Source organism: Triturus cristatus, chromosome 11, assembly GCF_964204655.1.
Source record: "Triturus cristatus chromosome 11, aTriCri1.1, whole genome shotgun sequence".
Classification (NCBI taxonomy): domain Eukaryota; kingdom Metazoa; phylum Chordata; class Amphibia; order Caudata; family Salamandridae; genus Triturus; species Triturus cristatus.
Window position 1 is genome coordinate 302,683,526 of NC_140594.1, and position 18,513 is coordinate 302,702,038.

General features: G+C 46.0%; 1 protein-coding gene across 1 annotated transcript in view; it reads right to left on the reverse strand.

Annotated features, from left to right (window-relative positions):
* The window catches only part of RBM19 (RNA binding motif protein 19), a 420,351-nt gene extending 414,722 nt beyond the window's left edge, over positions 1-5,629 (reverse strand). The window contains exon 1 of the mRNA XM_085635231.1: positions 5,485-5,629. Within this exon, the coding sequence (XP_085491357.1) occupies positions 5,485-5,520 (36 nt within the window). The 5' untranslated portion in view covers positions 5,521-5,629. The remainder of the gene's footprint in view (positions 1-5,484) is intronic.
* Positions 5,630-18,513: the final 12,884 nt, after the last annotated feature.

Consider the following 18,513-nt stretch of genomic DNA (forward strand, 5'->3'; position numbering starts at 1 on the left):
CAGCCCTGGGTGCATGCTTTATACATGAATACCTTTGGGAAGACATATCTCCGAGCCTTCAATGGTATACATGTCATGATGGACCCCATATTTTCCCAGGTTGTGTGTGGAGTCTGGTTGAGACTGTAGAGAGGTATGTGAGGTAGATTACCGATGTGGGATCCCCCTGGCTGTGTGCAGGTCCTAAAGAGGTAGGGTGTTCCACAGAGTTAAGAAGTAGCCAGTGCTGCTACCAGTACAAGTTCTGTTGTTTCCCTGCATGTACTCTTGTGCTGCTCCTCAGACTTCCATCTTCATAAGGAATTGTTTGTGAATTCTAATGCAACTATCTGGCTTGAATTATTCTGTTAGAGAAGGGAGATGGATGGACCTTTTGTTGCAATGGACCTGAACCAAACCAGTTGCAATAAGGCAGCCAGTGACCTAGCAAGCCCAGTATATGAAGAAACAAATGTCCAAAAGGAAGGCAGAGGATTTTACACCATTTATATAGACTATGGCTGCTTGCCTGACCCCCATCGTAGCATCCCACACTTTGCGTTGATGAACAGAGCTGCTTGAGAGCAACATACAAACGAAGAGTGACAGTATCACCTAAATTTGATTGCCATGCGCTGTGACCCACATAAAGAAAAATACACTTAGAGCAGACTTAGTTCCAAACCCAACCTTTGAGACCAACTTTAAAATTGACGATACAGTTGGATTATGCCAACAGAAACACAACAGTTTATAGACGGACACAGAGAGCATATCCGGTATATTGCTTCGATTTCAAGAGTTACTCCACACATGTACTGAGGAAAGTGAGAACCAGAGGATGTTGTGAGTATCTCACTATTAGTGTTACGGTTTATAGGAACAGGAGTGAGGAAGAAATACTGGTGCTGCTGAAAAAACCTGTAAGCAGACCGCCACATGTGGAGAGGACATGCCTGGTTCACCCACAGCCTAAATGCAGTTTCTAGAATCTTGCCATTTGAAGTTGGGAGATGCCAAGCCTCCAAAACTTAAGCCCATATCTTTATGCAACAGTATATTGCAGCTGGGATTTAATAATTATGTGAGTGATATATGCAGCCTGATGTAGACAATTTACCAAGTGCCATGTTTAAACAGAAAGCATCGCTCTTTAACTTTTAATGCTCTGCATGGTCAAAACCTAAAAAGGAGGAACTGGACAATTCAGTGAGCTCCGGGGCTTGCTGTAGGACAAGCTTCCTGTGTTTCTAAATAACCCAGAAATACCTGTCACAAGCATTACCTAACTGCCCTTGAGTCATACAGGCCATAAAGAACAAGTGGGATGCTAGTATGGTCCAGAACCATATCTATATATATTCAATGAAAAATCCAAAGATTAAACTTTTGCTATGGTTAGGCAAACTTTATTTATTCTTTCTGTACCAACCAAACTTAAACTAAACAAACATACGAAATGCTAAAGTTATACTATACCTTAAAATGATCATCTATGCACCACCTTTCGATTAGTATAACTTTATTTAGTTTTTCTGTACAAATAAAAGTTAAACTACATAAAATTTAGATGTTCTAAAGTTATACTTATAACTAACTTATAATTTATGTAACACCTTCAAATTATTATAATTTGTGCACTTCCATACACAGTGCGTTCAACTTGGTAGCCATAATACATTAACTATAACTCGCCACTCTACCATGCACTCTCACAAATGATGTGATTTTCGATGTCATAAGTGTTATTGTAAATGCTATAATTGTAATGGTATAAATTACATAATATAAAAGGGAATAAGCATATCATAGAAAAGGCGCAACTTATAGGTATTGTATTGTGGCTACCGAGTTGAATACACTGGGAATGGAGGTGCGCGAGTTATAATAATTTGAAAGTGTTCTGTAAATTTTTTAATTAAAGGTGTAAGTATAACTTTTGAATTTCTAACCTAAAACTGGAGTGGTGCAGACTGGAGTTACACTGAGTGTAGTGTGGTACAGTGGAATGGCGTACAGTGGAATAGCGTACAGTGGAGAAGTGTACAATGGAGTGGCGTAGAGTGGAGGCTGGTACAATGGAGTGGAGTGCAGTACAATGCCTGGAGTCGAATAGCGTGAAGTGGTGTTCAGCGCAATGGTGTACAGTGGAGTGGTGTAAAGAGGAAGAGCATGCCTTTACCACGTGTGCTTTAACAAGGCATCCTTTACCACACAATACCTTTACCACTCATGCCTTGACACCGAAATTGTAAATATATATCAGGTAAGTGAAACTATATTATATATATATATATATTTATTACCTACTGGCGGTCGCCAGTAGGTAGTTATAGTTAGGACCCTGTTTCCATAGGAAAACCGCAACATTCTATTTTGAATAACTTTGGCGCCGGTCGACGAATCCTCGCAAAATTTTCAAAACTAATGGGGCGCTACGCTCCGCTCCTACCCTGAAAGTCTCGGGGGGATTCGTCAAGCGGGGGCTGAGATAAAAGGGGGGTCCCAAAACACGTTTTTCCCATGCATTTTTCCATAGGACCTTTAGACACAGCTACAGCCCGAACGGCTGAACAGAGTTCCTTGAAATTTGGCAGAGAGGTAGTCTACAGGTCAAGGAAGTGCCTTTTGTAGGTTTGGTGTAAATCTGTTCAGTAGATTCTGAGAAAATAGCCTTTAAATCAATATATATATCTGAGCCAGCTTACGGTGCGCTTACGGTGCGCTTACCGTACGCGTATGGTGACGTGCGCGAGCGCGATTCTGATTGGCTGTTAGATCTTAGTAAACATTCGAATCGGTCGAAACCAGGAAGCGGCGGCCGCCATTTTCTATCTCGCACTCTGAGGGGGTGGAAGAAAAACAAAGGCAAAAAACATATAAAGGGGCTGTTTAGACTGCTCCCAACCACCTAGCCTTGATGGAGGTGTCCTCAAAGAACCCCCAAGGGCAAAAATGCAATTTTAATTTTTTTCGAAAAATCGCCGATTACGCTTACCGTACGCGTACGGTAAAAAAACTGCAAAAACAAAAAATATCCATATTCTCCACACCCCGTGTGCAAATGGTGCCCGAAGGGCACCATTAGAGCATGGCATATGCTAGTTCCATAGCACAACAAAAAATCAAACAATACCTTTCACAACGAAGCGCATAATATGTCCTCCATGCGCGCACGGTGCGCGAAGCGCACCGTGCGTACATGGCCCATCCAGCGTAACGTGGGCACGCGGTGCGCGTAGCGCACCGCGTGCCCACCCAGCGTGCACGGCAATAACTGCGTAAAGTGGGCGCGCGGTGCGCGAAGCGCACCGCGTGCTCACTGTGCGCGCACGGTGCGCGAAGCGCACCGTGCGCGCACGTAACGAACTGCGTTAAGTGGGCGCGCACGCCACGAATGGCGTAAAGTAACTTAGCATTTAAAAAAACGTACAAATTCACTGAAAAAACCATAGGTTTCACACACATAGTTAGGAATTAGCATTTAAAAAACCTTGCAAATTCACTGAAAAAACCATAGGTTTCACACATGTTATAGTTAGCTGGACATTTTACTGATAAAAAAAACCAATGAAATTCCCCCGTTATAGTTAGTGCAGGCAACTATAACTCACGCGACCGCAATCCTCTGCTGATGACATATGTGTCTTTATGAAAAAAAAATATTTGTAATATATGTATAGCTAAAATGTAATGGAAGAAGACATGGGCAAATAATTGTCTAAATACAGTATTAGCATCAGCAGAGGATTGCGGTCGCGTGAGTTCTGGTTGCCTTCACTAACTATAACGGGGGAATTTCATTGGTTTTTTTATCAGTAAAATGTCCAGCTAACTATAACATGTGTGAAACCTATGGTTTTTTCAGTGAATATATATATACATATACACACGCATTTATATATACACATATATACACACACACATATTCACTTTAAAAAAAAAGGTTACAAGAACGTTATAGTTAGGACACAACAGTTAAATACCTTAGAAATTCACTGAAAATACTAAAAGGTTACAGGGGCGTTAAAGTTAGGCTCAGGTACTACAAAAATTAAAATAATATACTTTCTACACTACTACTGAGTGATACTATTTCTAACACATATTGCGACTGGCTGTGTGACTGTGTGTATCTGTGAGTGGCTGTCTGAGCGCCTGCATGGTTGTGTGAGTGGCTGTATGGGTGTACAAGTAGGTGTGCGAGTAGCTTTGTGGGTGAGTGAGCGGCTGTGTCAGTGACTATACTGGTGAGTGAGTGGGTGAGAGAGTGGGTGTATGGGTGTGTAAGTGACTGCATGAGTGAGTGGGTGGGTGTCTGAATGGCTGTATAAAAGAGTGATGGGCGGTGAAAGTGGCTGTATGGGTGAGTGAGTGGCTGTTTGAGTGGGTGTTTGATTAGTGAGTTGGTGTGTGAATGGCTGTATTGTAGAGTAAGTGTCTGTGTGAATGGATGTATGGTTGAGTGAGTGGATGAGTGAATGATTATATGGATGTATGAACGGGTATGTAAGTGGTTGTGTGGGTGTGTGAGTGCTTGTATGGGTGAGTGAGTGGCTGTGTGGAGAGGCTTTACAAGTGAATTGGTGTATGAATGGTTGTGTAGGTGAATACGTGAATGTGTGAATGGATGTATGGTTGTGTGAGACGCTGTATAAGTGGGTGAGTGTTTAAGTGGCTCAATGGATGAGTAGGTGGTTGTGTGAGTACTTGTATGGGTCTATGAATGTGTTTGTGGGTGTGTTTGTGGGTGTGTGAGTGGCTGTATGAGAGGCTGGGGGTGAGTACAAAGTCATACCAGTCAGAGACACTACTCCTGCCCATGCAGAACTGGCAACGGTGGTTGAGCTGTAGGGAGGGGTTAGAATTGGGACGCTTGCCTGACAATTGCCTTGTCCCGCTAACACTACAGCCCATAGGCTCCTGCCGAACTGTGTCTGCCTGCCCAATATCAGTAGGAATCTTACAAAGGTAGCTGACATGATCTGTCATTTTGTAATAGGAGAGTAGCTGGTGCCTAGGCAGAACCAACAATGGTTATGTCTCCTGCAATTGTAAAAAAAAGATTCTAGAATACGCATGTTAAAAAAATGTGGTAGGGTTGTTGACACTAATGAGTCCTTCAGGCACGCTACTCTACTCGTGATAAAGGGTCCCTCAAAGTGTCACACTTAAAGCATAAAAATGACACATAAATACACTGACAACATAGAAATATCACTATAAAGCAAGCTGAATACTTGGCACCTTTGTAATCCCAAACAATAAGTCGTTCCCCTACTCTGTCACCCTTTAAAAGCGCACCATACCACCGTGGCGTGACTCAGTGTTCCTTACTCGGCTATACCACACTTAGCGTAGTGAGCATCTAAGTTATTTCTCACAGTTCAATGTCTTCCTAGGCTGTTGCTTTCTCACCAGTTCAGTGTCTCTCTCAGTTGTGCCTCGTTCAGTCCTTTCGTTCCCGACCCTCCCCCCTACTGGCCCTTTCCCAGTACCACTTACACCGGTCGGCAGATTCTTCACTATCAGGCGGGACATGATGCTCTCTCCAGGAATCTTGCCTTCTTCTACTACTGTTACAATACTCTCACGTTGGGTAAGGGCGCTGCCATCTTTGTTTCCTTCACGTGACAGTGTGACGTTTCCAAACACGTTTCCTGATGCATAACGTAGAGCGCATGCGCAGAGCGGAGACGTTTGTTTGGCTTAAGGTGAACGAGCTTCTTGGGAGAGTATCCTATTAATTGCGCTTTGATTTTTGTACATTCAATGTTTTTTGGGCTGTTATCAAAGACGGAACGAAACAACAACTAATCGCGGCCAGCTACACCTCGATAGCGTTTAGCGGCGATGTTTCTCTGGGCGGGCTGTGAGGGCAGCTGTCCACGGCCCCGCGCCTTTTAACATGCAAAAGGGTCTCGTAGCAGTGCCTTTTAAGCAGTGCCTTTTAAAGGACTCGGTTACGATGGTGGTGCGGTGCTGTGAGGCCCAGTCGCAGCATTTGCAGGGGCGTTGCTTCAGGGGGTGTTACACGTCCCTAATAAATGTATTTTCTAGCAAATAGTTGGGTACAGGTGCTTTCTGTCGGATATGTTGAGGCCGGGTCTGTCAGATTTCACCTAGGATTTTTACATGCACACACAGATACAATACAAAAACACACGCTCTATCAATCGCTCCTCTGTTTTTAAGTTGTAAAGACTGTTTATTTATAACATATTGTCTTTGAAATGATCCTAACAATCCACACTGCTATCCTTTTCCACTGCCCCTTAGTCCCCTCATTTATTTTTTATTTATTTATTTATAAAGTTTTATATAGCGCTAGCTAGACCCGTTGGTATCCGAGCGCTTTACATAAACAAAGGAAAAGGAAAAAAAAACATGCCCATGCTCTGCTTCCTAAACAATGTATTTTACCGTGATATGCCCAGAGTGATTGTTAGGAATTTTGTGAGACACATCCTCTAATCTTACTGACCAAGCTACGCCCCTGTGCATTTGCACGAAAACAGCGATTAGATGGGTATTTCAAGTGCTCTTGGGTGTAAAGTGAGCCCTGCCCATTCATGAATGAAAAGCAGGGTATCCTGCAGGGCTCACAATAAAAGACAGAACACGTTGCATCACAATGAACATATTTTATCTTACGATTGGCAGCTTTCCACAAGAGAAATATCAGCCATTTGTTGTTTTTTAAAAGTTTGGAAAGGCCCAGATTCTAGTATGTATTCATTTGTACCATGACTTTTCTGCCTTTCTTTACTTTAACATTAGTCTGGTATTGTAATGCATATCTAGAACACATTTAAAAAGTTATTTCTATTTATGCCTGCGGTTTAAAGTATATACGTGTAAGGGTTAAAAAATGTGCGTATTGCTGTCCAGTATGTTAAAATACTGGTGGTGCTGGTAGAGAGCTGGCCAAGTGGCAACCCTATTCACCTAGGGTGAAGGAAAGGGTGAAGCACAGAGACTGGAGGTGCGGTGCATATAAAGGGGTTACGACAAAGGAAAACAAGCTTTTGCAATGCAAATTGGTCTCTAATTTGTAAAAGTTAGAGCTACTGGCGTTGTAAAATCAATAAAAGTATGTGCATTGAGGTACACAGGTTGTTTAAATACCTCAAGACTAATGTTATGGTACGCAACAAGAAGGCAGCTGGGTGAAAGGTCTCTTTTGGAAATGTGCACTTCATAATTTGAAGGAACATATAGAATCTGTGGTGCCTTTGTGTTTTAACGTTTTAGTAAAGTTAAACGCATTGATTGTGGTTTTATTTCTGTAAGAGGGATACTTTGGCTGATGAGGCAAATCTTGTTTTAGTCTGTGGTAAATGTTAAATCTCACCAGGTTTGCCTCTGTCGTTAATGCTTCTGAAGATGATACAAGTGCAATCGAGATGGGGAAATGCAGCTTAACAGCTCTAAAACGGCAAAATCGGTTGCAGTGAGAGGTTAGGGTCATTGCCTATACACAACAATACTTCACACAGAAAACACGTTTGGGAGACACAGTTTACACACCTGACAATGACAGGGGTTAGGTTGGAAGGTTCTCCCCTCTCCAAAAGACCTCTGTGAAGGAAATACATTGTGGACAATCTTGGGTTACAACTGTAGGATGATGTCTGCACAAATAGCCAAAAGGCTAAGGAATTAGTGTATACTATACTGCAGATACATTGTTACATAACGTGGCTAGAAGCTGTACAGTGGCGAATAGCCAGACTATTTCAATAAGAATTTGTGACTTTAAGAAGAAGTGACCATTTGAACATATTTACGATATGAAAGGGACAATTCTATGGGGAGAATAATAATGCACCCAAGAAGAGAGAAGGTCGCACCGTACCAACAGTTCTTGTCTTGAATGCCTGCTCAGTGTAGAGATGCCAAACCCTTTGTTTTAGCCAAACCTACATATACTGTGTATTCCATCAAAGGTGGTACAATATCAGCATTTGCAAAGGGCCTGCCTTTGTCAGAACATCAGCAGATCACACTGCCTTCTTTATTGTATGGAGTAATTTGTACAGGAACTGGTGAGAGGTCAGGCAGCAGTTTTGAGGTAGCTAAACTCCTTTAAGTTAGTAGCTGTTTGGAGAAGGAAGGAGTCCTACAGTTATGTGGCGATGCTGACAGAGAGATGAGTCAGAGGATCGAAAAGGGCCAATAATGAACGATAAACCAGTTCAGCTATTGAAATAACATGGCATTTCCTTCCACAGATAGTAGTTTTAACTTTTGATACCCAATTGGATCGTGTTTACAAGCGTTTCTCTTAGTACAAAAGAATACAGTGGTTCTCATCGGTTTCATCTCAACACATTTCTGATAATTGGTGAAATCACTATACGTAATTAATGCTTATGATTACACATATGACGCTTACTCATCTTAATTGTTTGTAGGTCATTTTTATAACATTAGACAATTACTATTTTCACATTCCCTCGTATTAATTCAGAGGCATTGTTTGGATGCCAAAACATTTGTCAGTTTCTCCGTTCATCCCCGTGTGACACCCGATACAGCGCACTCTGGTTTCTCTCTGATCTCGAGTCAGAGCTTCTTAAAAGCTTTTTTGTGAACACACCTGAGCTCTTGGTAAACTGTATTAAACAAAAAAGGGTGGCGCGTACACAAAAAAAGCATAATAGAAGCAAGGCATACACCTGTAAAAAGGGTTTGGTTTACCCATATAGCCGATAAGCCGTTCCTTGCCAGACAGCAAGGGTTTGAGAGAAAGAGAAGGACGGGTCTGGTAGAAAACAGGAGAAGGGCGTGCAGGGAGGGCACCGGGGAAAGTGCAATTCATGTCCCTGGCTGCGTCTCTGGCTGACGGCAGATAGTCCCACATTACTACTGCAGTGTCAGGGATTTGGGGGGTGGGGGAGGGATAGAGCAGCTTTTAGAGGGGTGGGAAAGAGAAGTAATAGTGTTAGGGCTACCCGGATTTCGACGTCAAAAATACTAGCAATATCTTTAAAATACTACGCCACCAGCAGCCTGCATGTCTCAATTCTAGTGCCAAGTAAATTATGGTAACATTTGTTAAAGCTGGGTAAATGAAGTTGCTCGCAGCTTGCATTGAAGCAGGGGACTTTTTAGGTTGGTGGGATCTAAAGTTGAATAATGTTTATGTTAAATAAATTGTGACTCCCACACATAAATGTTGGCTTGTATTCTACTAGAAGCATGGTTCAAATTGCCCGGCTCCGGTTTTAATCTAGGCATTCACCACCAAGTGCTAGTTAATACAGAAATTAAATTCCCCCAATTTTTAAACCTCCCACTTTATCTGTTCCAAAATGTTGACATGTATGCCGATTTATACTGCAAGGATGTGAACGACCCCACTCTGCAGATTCACCATGATGCAGTAGTTATGCTACTGTATTTGGGATCATCAGTGTTACCCTAATTCTTGAGATACCTTTTCCTCGCATGAATGGGACTTAATAGTGGTAATTACATATACTGCACCTGAGTTTGCATCTTTATTAGACTGGTGTTAACCTGCATATTAGTTCAATGCACAGAAGGGTTTTTCTCCATGTTAGAAGGTGGTTCTGACACTATGGGCCGCCCGGATTTTTCGCTTTTTGAGCACCTAATTGTTGAGCTTTTACTGTGTGGGAGCCTCATAAGTTGGGACTCACCCACAGTGAACTCAGGATGTAAGAGACTGCATGGGGATTTTACTGGTGTTCCCCTGGCTTGACCAGGCCACTGCGCAGCAGCTGGAGTAAGGGACACCGGGCTGGTTACATGCAGACACGTGTGTACATGGAATAGGCTTTATAGACCTGAAAGAAACATGCCAGGGAAAGTCAGTGTGTTTTACTGTGTTTTCACTTCATTATTCCCCTAAGGGAATGTGGGGCCCATGGCTAGATTAACTTCCGTTAGGCCTACAGATTCCAAACATGCACTTAAGTCCAATGTAGCGAATGTGAAAATAAGTATTCTGCCGAGTCCAAAGTCATATTTGTACTGCTTTTGGGTCATCCAGAACTGTCATATTTCTCTGAGCCAGCCATGACCAGACCCAGGCTGAGGGCTGACCTCAGCAGGATGGATTGATAACCTTTCTTCCACAAGGGAGGGCCTCCTCTCCATGAAGAGAAGATGGGTGGGGCTACAGGCCAATCCATCAACCGCTGTCGCCGGGTGCCAGGCACCAGGCTGCACCAAGGAGGGAAGGCAGCTTGGGGGGAAGGTGTTTCCGAGACATGTGGCAGAAACCCTGGACGATGCCATTTTTTAACAAACTCAGAGGCTGGACAAGAAGGAGGGAGCAGGGGCAGGGACGTGATGTGTCGCTGTTTGATAGGACCAAGAGAGACTCCCTGCCAGCCCCCTACTCAACTTTTAAAAAGTGCTTGCACAGGAAGAGAAGGTCTCTCTGGGGTGTGGTCTGCTGAGGGTGAAGGTGCTGGAGCCTGGCGCAATGGGCAGTTGGAAAAAGAGACCCCCTGACTGCCCCCAGGACCCTATCAGCACCAGAAGAAGAGCCCAGGACTGGTGCACAGAAGCAGGGGCCTCTGCGCAGGGAGAGAGGCCCAGAAGGAGAGCCTAATGAAAGGCTGGCGCAGGGAGCCAGTGAAGACAGCACACTGCTGAATCTACCCTCTCAGAGACCCAGAGGGCAGAGGAGAGTGTTCCCAGTGGCTGGGGCTGGTAAAGAGGAGCATGAAGCGCCCCATAATGCCTCGCCAGTCATTTGGAAATCTGCCGTTTTGGTGCTTTGTGGCCCCCAGAGGAGGGGGTCACCCTCATGTGTGAAAAGGGGCGCAGGGGGTCTGCAGGAGCACCGCAGTCTCCCCCAGCATAAAGAAGAACAGTCCACCCCTAAGTTTCACTGGGCATCTGAAAGAATAACCCCTCAAGGGCTCAGACAGCCTTTAACAGCTTCTAGGCTGGAACTTATGTTCTACAGCTGAGGGTGTACTATGAAGTGCATCATGGAGTGAAGAGCTGAGTTGGGGATGTCTAGAGAAGGGCATCCCCTGGAGGTGAAGTGGTGTAATTGCACCAAAATGCATTTACTATTGGTTATTTCTTTTTAGGTGGAGTGAAAGTCACATGTGTAAAGTGAAGTACCTGTGTAAGGTGATGTTAAGCTAAATGGAGTTATGTTGCTGGACCTTCCTGCTAGGGGGTCTGGCTGTATTTACGTAATCCCATGCATTTACCTGTGATTCCTTTTAAAGTGAAGAGGCGCACTGCAGGAGAAGTGTAGTTGCCAGGAGTACTTCTTTTGAAGGGACTGTAAGTCACATGTGTAAGGAGATGTCATAAGCCAAGTGGGGCTATGTTGCCAGACAGCCCTGCTAGGGTGTCTGGCTGTATATGCGCAATCCTGTGATTTCATCTGTGATGCCCTTAGGGGCTGTAATTGCAATGCATTCAAATGATCAACCAAGGTGATGAGTACTGTCATTCTAAAGTGTGCGTAAACATGGATTCTTGCTGCTGCGCTTAGGTGAAGACCCCAGACTGCTAGCCCTTAAGATATAGAGGTGCATACTTTATGGTCAGTAGGAGATGCTCAGTCAGGGTCATGTGTCACCAAGGCAGGGTTACCCCTCTTTAATGCTTGTTGAGGTAATGGGGTGGGTCGCCACTGGGATGGTGCCAGTGCGCAGGGCCCTCGCTCCAGGTTATGTTCAACTAACTGCATTGGGGGCAAGTTGATGTGCATACATGGGAGTGATGGTACTAAACCCCACCCCCCTGCGGGAGGGGTGGAGATGTTATGCAATGTCACAAAGTAATTCCAACAGCTTATGTATATTTGTAAATTGGTGCATAGTATTGAGTGGTGTGTGTGTTTAATAAATGTACTCTTACTTTTATAAAGCAAAGTACAGACTGGACAATCAATTATTGAGTGTTATTTTTGTGCACCTGCAAATGGCGATTACTAGCACACACCACCTCCCTTGAGTAAGTCTCAGACTGCTCTGCAACGCTACCCACTGAGAGTCAGGCGCTACAATTGGGTGTTTGGTTCCCAGTGAAGGACAAATGTAGTCGTGTTATTTGTGCAGGCCTCACCGATGCTGCCTCGTTTTCCAACACTCCATTTAAGAAATGCAGTAATACCACATTGAAGAAGCATGAAGAAAAAAAAGCATGCCACTATCAATACAGGTAGTATGTCACAGAAACTACAATGATAACAACTCAATACTTCCATCCACTAAGGGAGGAACAAGCATCAGCTTCTGCTGCAAAGCTGTGTGCCACATGTCACTGTTAGGCCACAACCACATCCAGTGGTAGTTTGTCAGGTTATCCAGTGTGCTGCAGCATATTTTGTAAAGAAGATTTGCTTATTTGGAAGCACAGATGAGATCTTAAAGGATTCACCATAGGACTGTTGGCCCTCAAAATATTTGAAATTGTTAGATACAAGAACACATTCTAGTGAAGATAGATTATTTAAAGACTTTCCGACTGGAGACATTAAAATGGGCAATAGACTGGGGCTTAACTGAAGTTTATATACATTTCAAGTGTTCCGAGGATGGAAGCCATGTTCAGAAGTGCACAGATTTGATGACATCTTATAGACGTTAATTCTACCTCTTCCCCCAACCATGTGCACGAAGCAAAGCAAGCTATTGCAGCACCTACTAATATATGGGAGGAGACTAAGATGTTGACAGCAACATTTTCCCTGGCACACTAGAGCTCCTGGGGCAGGATATACCTTTCTTTTGTGGCAAGTTTGGTATTTGTTTAACTATTTTGTCCCCAAATGCTAGGGCTTGGTTTACACCAACACCATGTCTTAATGCTAAAGTGAACCAACCCCCATTCCTTATTCATCAAAGGAACTGTTTAGGCTGTAGAGAGCACAGAGCACTAGTACTCACAAGTTCCTGCTGTGGAATAAAAAACTTAGGGTACAATTCTCAAGAGGTTGTCCCTTAAAAGCAGGTAACAAGAGAGAGCCCATCCAGGAGGGCTGGCTGCCTCTTGCCAGTAACTTTAAGACCAAGCAAGAATGAAGAATTTACCCAATTATTCCAAACTGCAGTGAGTGTGCGTGGGCTTCTGCATCCAGCATCCTAAAAGGAGGTGCAGAATGAGTCTACAGCTATCTCAGAATCAGTTCATTTTCACCAGCAACTATTGCTGTTGTATCCCCTAGCAGCAATACATATTTTTATGGAGCCCCGTGTCAGTACAAAAACCAGATGTTTTCTAACCAGACATTGGCTTCTGTTGTCGCTGAAGTGTCACCATGCCCTCATATTCCCATACCAAGGCCAATTACGCTCTTAATTTGATTGATAGGTGGAACTGAGTGTGTCCCATGATAGCAGCAAGGTGCTTGAAATCTTTTTATTTCCTTGAATAGTTAAATCTTTATTATTGAAATTTCAGACCAATATAAGAACCAGTTTATAGTTGCTCTTAAAAGCACATCTTTTCAGTAAGTCCAATTTCACGGCATCACTTCCTGAGAAAAAAGTAAATGATAATTGATCAAAGATTCTCATTAATGTCACCATAAAAAACTAAAGGCAGGGAGGAAGCAGGGGATGTGGCCTACTGCCAACAAAGATGGCCACGTGAGCTACCAGCTCCGGTAAACGGCCTGGTGATGTTGGCTATCCTGCAGGCCTAGGGCGGGAAGCAGACCGGGGCACCCTAGGGCAAGCGGCGAAGATGGTCAGGCGAGGTGCAGGAGGACCGGGAGTGAGCAACGCACAAAGGAAGATCCCAGCGCGGGCCTGACGAGATGGCGGCTGTAGCCTTGTGAAGAGGGGCCACTCCCACTCCTGCGGGCTCAGAGTGAGGGGCTGGAGGACCGAGAGTCGGCAGTGCTGGCCGCCGGTGAGCAGCGGCGAAATGAGACACAGTCCGGGCTCATAAGCGGCTGCAAGGCAGGCCCCCCCTGTTATACCTGCTGCTCAGTCAGTATGAGTGTGCTGTGTGGAATGTTGGTGCATGCTGATGCATTGGAATATTTGGTGCCTGTGAGTTGGAGTATGGGCTGAGCAGCAGGGAGGATGCTCCTGGGGGGATTAACATCTAGCTTATCCTACTATCTTAACATTGGAACTCATTACCTGAAACTTAGAGAAATAATCTATTTTATATAATCTACACCTTGGAGGATGGGGCTTTCTTTCATTACTACACCCCTGCGACCAGAGGGGGCCTGAAGGGCACCACGCCGACCCCCCCCCCCTGAGAATGGTGGGGGGGTATCACCCACAGTCTTTCAGGGCCCTGGAGTGGAGAGGAGGTGGCCGCTCCGCTGTTATCCCTAGGGGTACAGAAATAGCCTATGTGGTCCCATAGAGGGGGATTACCGAGGTGGAAGGTGCACAGTCTCCCTGTGTTGGCGCAGCATTTGGCCTGCCAGAGGAGGACACTTCCTGGTGTTGCCTACTCCCAAGAGAGGGGGAGACACTGCACTATGACAGATTTAGCCCCTGACTGGGGGTGAGTTTCTGGCCCAGGAAGGAATATCTGGTGCGCCCCTGTGCATGGCATCCTTGCTGCAGTAGATGCCCACCAGGTGACAGTAGTCCATCGCAGCGATACTCCCACCAACAGTCGAGGGGTGAATTGGGAAAGAGACTTGCCATACCTGCGGTCAGATGGTGCAACCGAAGGCAACGAAGATTGGATCAGTTACGGATGCCAAACCCCTGGCAAAAAGAAGATGTCCAATGCCACCTGGAAACTTATCAAGGACTGGAAACACATACAGCAACGATCTAGTAGCTGTAAGGGACACAAAAACAGCCTTGGACCATAAAATCGATGTGATGGCTCTAGACTTGAGACTCCTGCAGACTGACCACAAGAAATTGGTGGATAGAGTGGAGGAAACCGAAAGAGTGCATACCAGACTGGAACCCACAGTTACTGAAAATGACAAGAAGATGTGTGCGTTTACATTGAGCACCTTCAACATAAGGTGGACGATGCCGAGGTACACCCCCATCGCAATATTTTGCTGCTGGAGGGTGTCCCGGATAAATCTGGAGGTCAGAGTATGTAACTGTTTTTGGAGGAGAACGATCCGTTATGAAGAAATGAGAAAAATAACCTTCTTCTTCCATACCAGCACCCATAATCAGGAATACCTTTGTGTGGTAAAAGTATAACAAGTAGTGTGCCAAGGGGTTGAAAAGAACTAAAGGGAGACAGAGTCGTCTTTTATAATAACCTGATTCTGTAACGGATTTGTGTCCATAATCAACTCGATATTATCCACAAACCACCAGTTGTACCTTGTACACTAGTAGCCTGTACGTATATGACAAAAAACAATATACAGAAACTCCAAGTTAGCAGACGCACTCAAGAAACCAAATCATACTATCCGAAATAACAATCACCTTGAGGCCCCCTCTAGTAAACTCCAGGGGCAGGTTCAAGGTACCAAAATGATCCAATCATTTTCCAAATATATATCACAAGTTCCTGTTTTTCAACTTTCTAAAAGTTGGCATTTTCAGAGTTGGAATCTAAAATTCCACTTCACCATAAGTTAAGATTTTAAGTTCCAATTCCAGAGGCACCAAACATGACCTGGTTACCTTTTCTCATTTGGAAATTACACTTAAGTAACTCCCATGTTCTCTTATGGGAGAGGTAGGCCTTACAATAGTGAAAAACGATTTTAAGAGTTTTTCACTACCAGGACATGTAAACCGTAAAAGTACATGTCCTACCTTTAAAATACATTACACCCTGCCCTCTGGGCTAGCCAGGGCCTGCCCTAGGGATGACTTATATGTATTAAAAAAGAAGGTTTGGGCCTAGCTAAAGGTTTACTTTGCCAGTTCAAAATAGCAGTTTGTAAACTGCGCACACCCAGGCCACAATGGCAGTCCCGAGACATGTTGAAATTGCTGCTTAAGTGGGTGTCACAACCAGTGCTGCAGGCCCCCTAGTAGCATTTAATTTACAGGCCTTGGGCACAAGTAGTGCCACTTTACTAGGGGCTTTCACTTAAAATAAGTATGCCAGTTGAGTGTAAGCTAATCTAACATATTTTAAGAAGAGAGCACAAGCACTTTAGCACCGGTTAAGTGTGCAGAGTCCCACAGCCAGCAAAAAGGAAGTCAGCAAAAGCATAAGATGTGAAGCCTAGAAGTTAGGGGGAAATCCATGCCAAGGATGCCAGGTCTAACAGTGACCAACCACACCCCTAGCCTAGTGACCCTAATAGAAAGGATGAGAGAGGACCTGCGAAACCTGGTACAACAAGAAACAATGACATTGTACAGGGGAAAACACAGTGAATTTGGCAACAAAGAGGGAAAACTGCTAAAGTAGCTAGGCAAGAAAGAGAAAGGCCAAAGATGGATCGCTGCCTTCGACACGGGGTCTGCTAAATCCTCTGAATCCCTGGCCTAAAGCACAAGCCTTTGCTGTTCATTTGGTTGGCCTTTACCAGGCAAGGGGTGGGGGGATGCACACACACAGCTTAGAGGACTTCATTCAAGATTTACCAGCGCCCAGACTCCAGATGGAGGTGAGCCGATCACTAGATGCAGAATTGTCAGAGCAGAAGATTTCTGACACACTAGGCCTGATAAAAGCAGGAAATCTGGGGCGTGGTCGAGATGGCGTCTCGGTAAGACGCGTTTTCAGAGCTCTCCGCTCCCACCTGGCCTATCACAGCAATTTCGGCAGCACGGGGGTGCCAATCCTGGCGGAAAACCTCCTCGGATAAGTGCTGTCCCACAGAGGAGGTGTGGTGGAGGTGATGACGCTCCGGTGCGAGGCTGATCTACTGCAGCGGAAATACTTGTGCAGAGCTGCCGGGCACCCTGAGGAGACATCGCTGACCCCGGTGGGGAGAGCGTGTGTCCAACCCCATGAGGCAGTCCCTTGTGTGCTAGGGGTGGGGCTGTCGTGCCGTAACTACTTGGCGACCTTCCCTGCCGGCACCGCATCGGAAGAACCGGGCAGCGGTGACCACGTAAGGCCCCGGCGCCAAGGCAGAAGTAAGCCTCATCTCCAGGGTCTCGGAAAGGAAGGAGCCGCCGTGTCTGCAGCCTACAAGGCGCATTGATTTTACCGCGCTGCCTGCTGTACCTTCTCCTTGGGGGGCTCACTGGGGAGCCCCTGGATACTGGCTTGCTGGCCCGACTAACACTGACACAACCCCAGAGAGCGGTGATGGACAGAAGTGTGGCGGGTGGCCCAGAAGACTAGAGGGGCCCGAGACTAAGCCAGAGTGCATCTGGGCCCTAGAAATGAGTGAGCACGGCAGAGGCCCCTAGCTAGGCCCCCCAGCATATCGAATCGACGGAGGAGACTGCCTGGGCTCCACGCTATCATGATTGGCTCCTCCTGCTCCAATGAGGCTCCTAATCCAGCTCCACACACCCCCTGCGGCTCTACCAGGTGGCAGTTCGCCTTATCCAGCAGGTAGTCCACCGAAGGGCCCTGGCGGGTGCCACACCCTCCGGACTGACCCGAGCACACCATGCCCTGCGGCCGTTCTCAGGTGGGGGGCGCCGCATGGGCCCCTTTACACGTTGCCCATATCACTGACCCCCTGGGAACGCAATCACTAAAGGCCAGCATCTCCTGTCAGTAGTGGGGTTTCCGGAGGAGACCACAACTTCAGATGCCTCGGCGGTGACGACGGCGCCAAAGAGAAGACGTCGAGACGGTAGGGCCTGTCCCTCTCTACACTTGCTGCGTAGCCTATGGCGGGGCAATCGCAGGGATCCACACGGGGGGGCTGTACGTCTGTGGCTCTCTCACCTGACCATCCCCTACACGGCCTCCTTCACTGGCAGACCTCTGTTCTTTTTGCCCCATTGTGGCAGTGGGTCCCACGCACAGAAAAATCATGGGTGCTCTCAAAGGCAGGAAGGACAGGTCCGTAAAAGAACTCCGTAAAAGTCCACCACGCAGCCAGAGCGCAAGACGAGCCAGGGGTGTGCGGCTGAATCTGAGGTCAGTGAGGGCCCGAAGGCTCGGATCAGCCGCTCGTACCTGGAGTCCCTCTTTTCCTCCCTCCGAGACGATCTGGCTACCATGAAACACGATCTTCAGGCGGACCTGCGGGACGTGCACCGCAATGTGGACTCCCTTGGAGAGTGAGTTCATTCGCTGGAAGAGCATGAAGCCGGAAGAGACGAGAAAATTGAGACCCTCTACCAAGAAATACTCCAGTTGCAGGAACAGAATCTGGACTTGCAGGCCCATACCGAGGACCTAGAAAACAGGTTCCGACGGAATAACATCCACATCCGAGGTATGATGTACTGCGACATTGAGGCCCTTGTGGCGGGCCTCTTCCACTCCATTTTAGGGGAACCTCCGGAGTTTCCAGTCAAGCTGGACCCCACTCACAAAGTGGGCCCACACAGGGCGGCCCCCGCTCCCCGGGCGGACATCTTAACTTGTGTCCACGACTATCAACCGAAGGAGAGGATACTTTGTGAGTCTCGCCGGAATCCAGACTTCACGTACCAGGGACAGAAACCCACCTTATTCCAGGATCTGGCTGCATCAACCTGCCTCAAG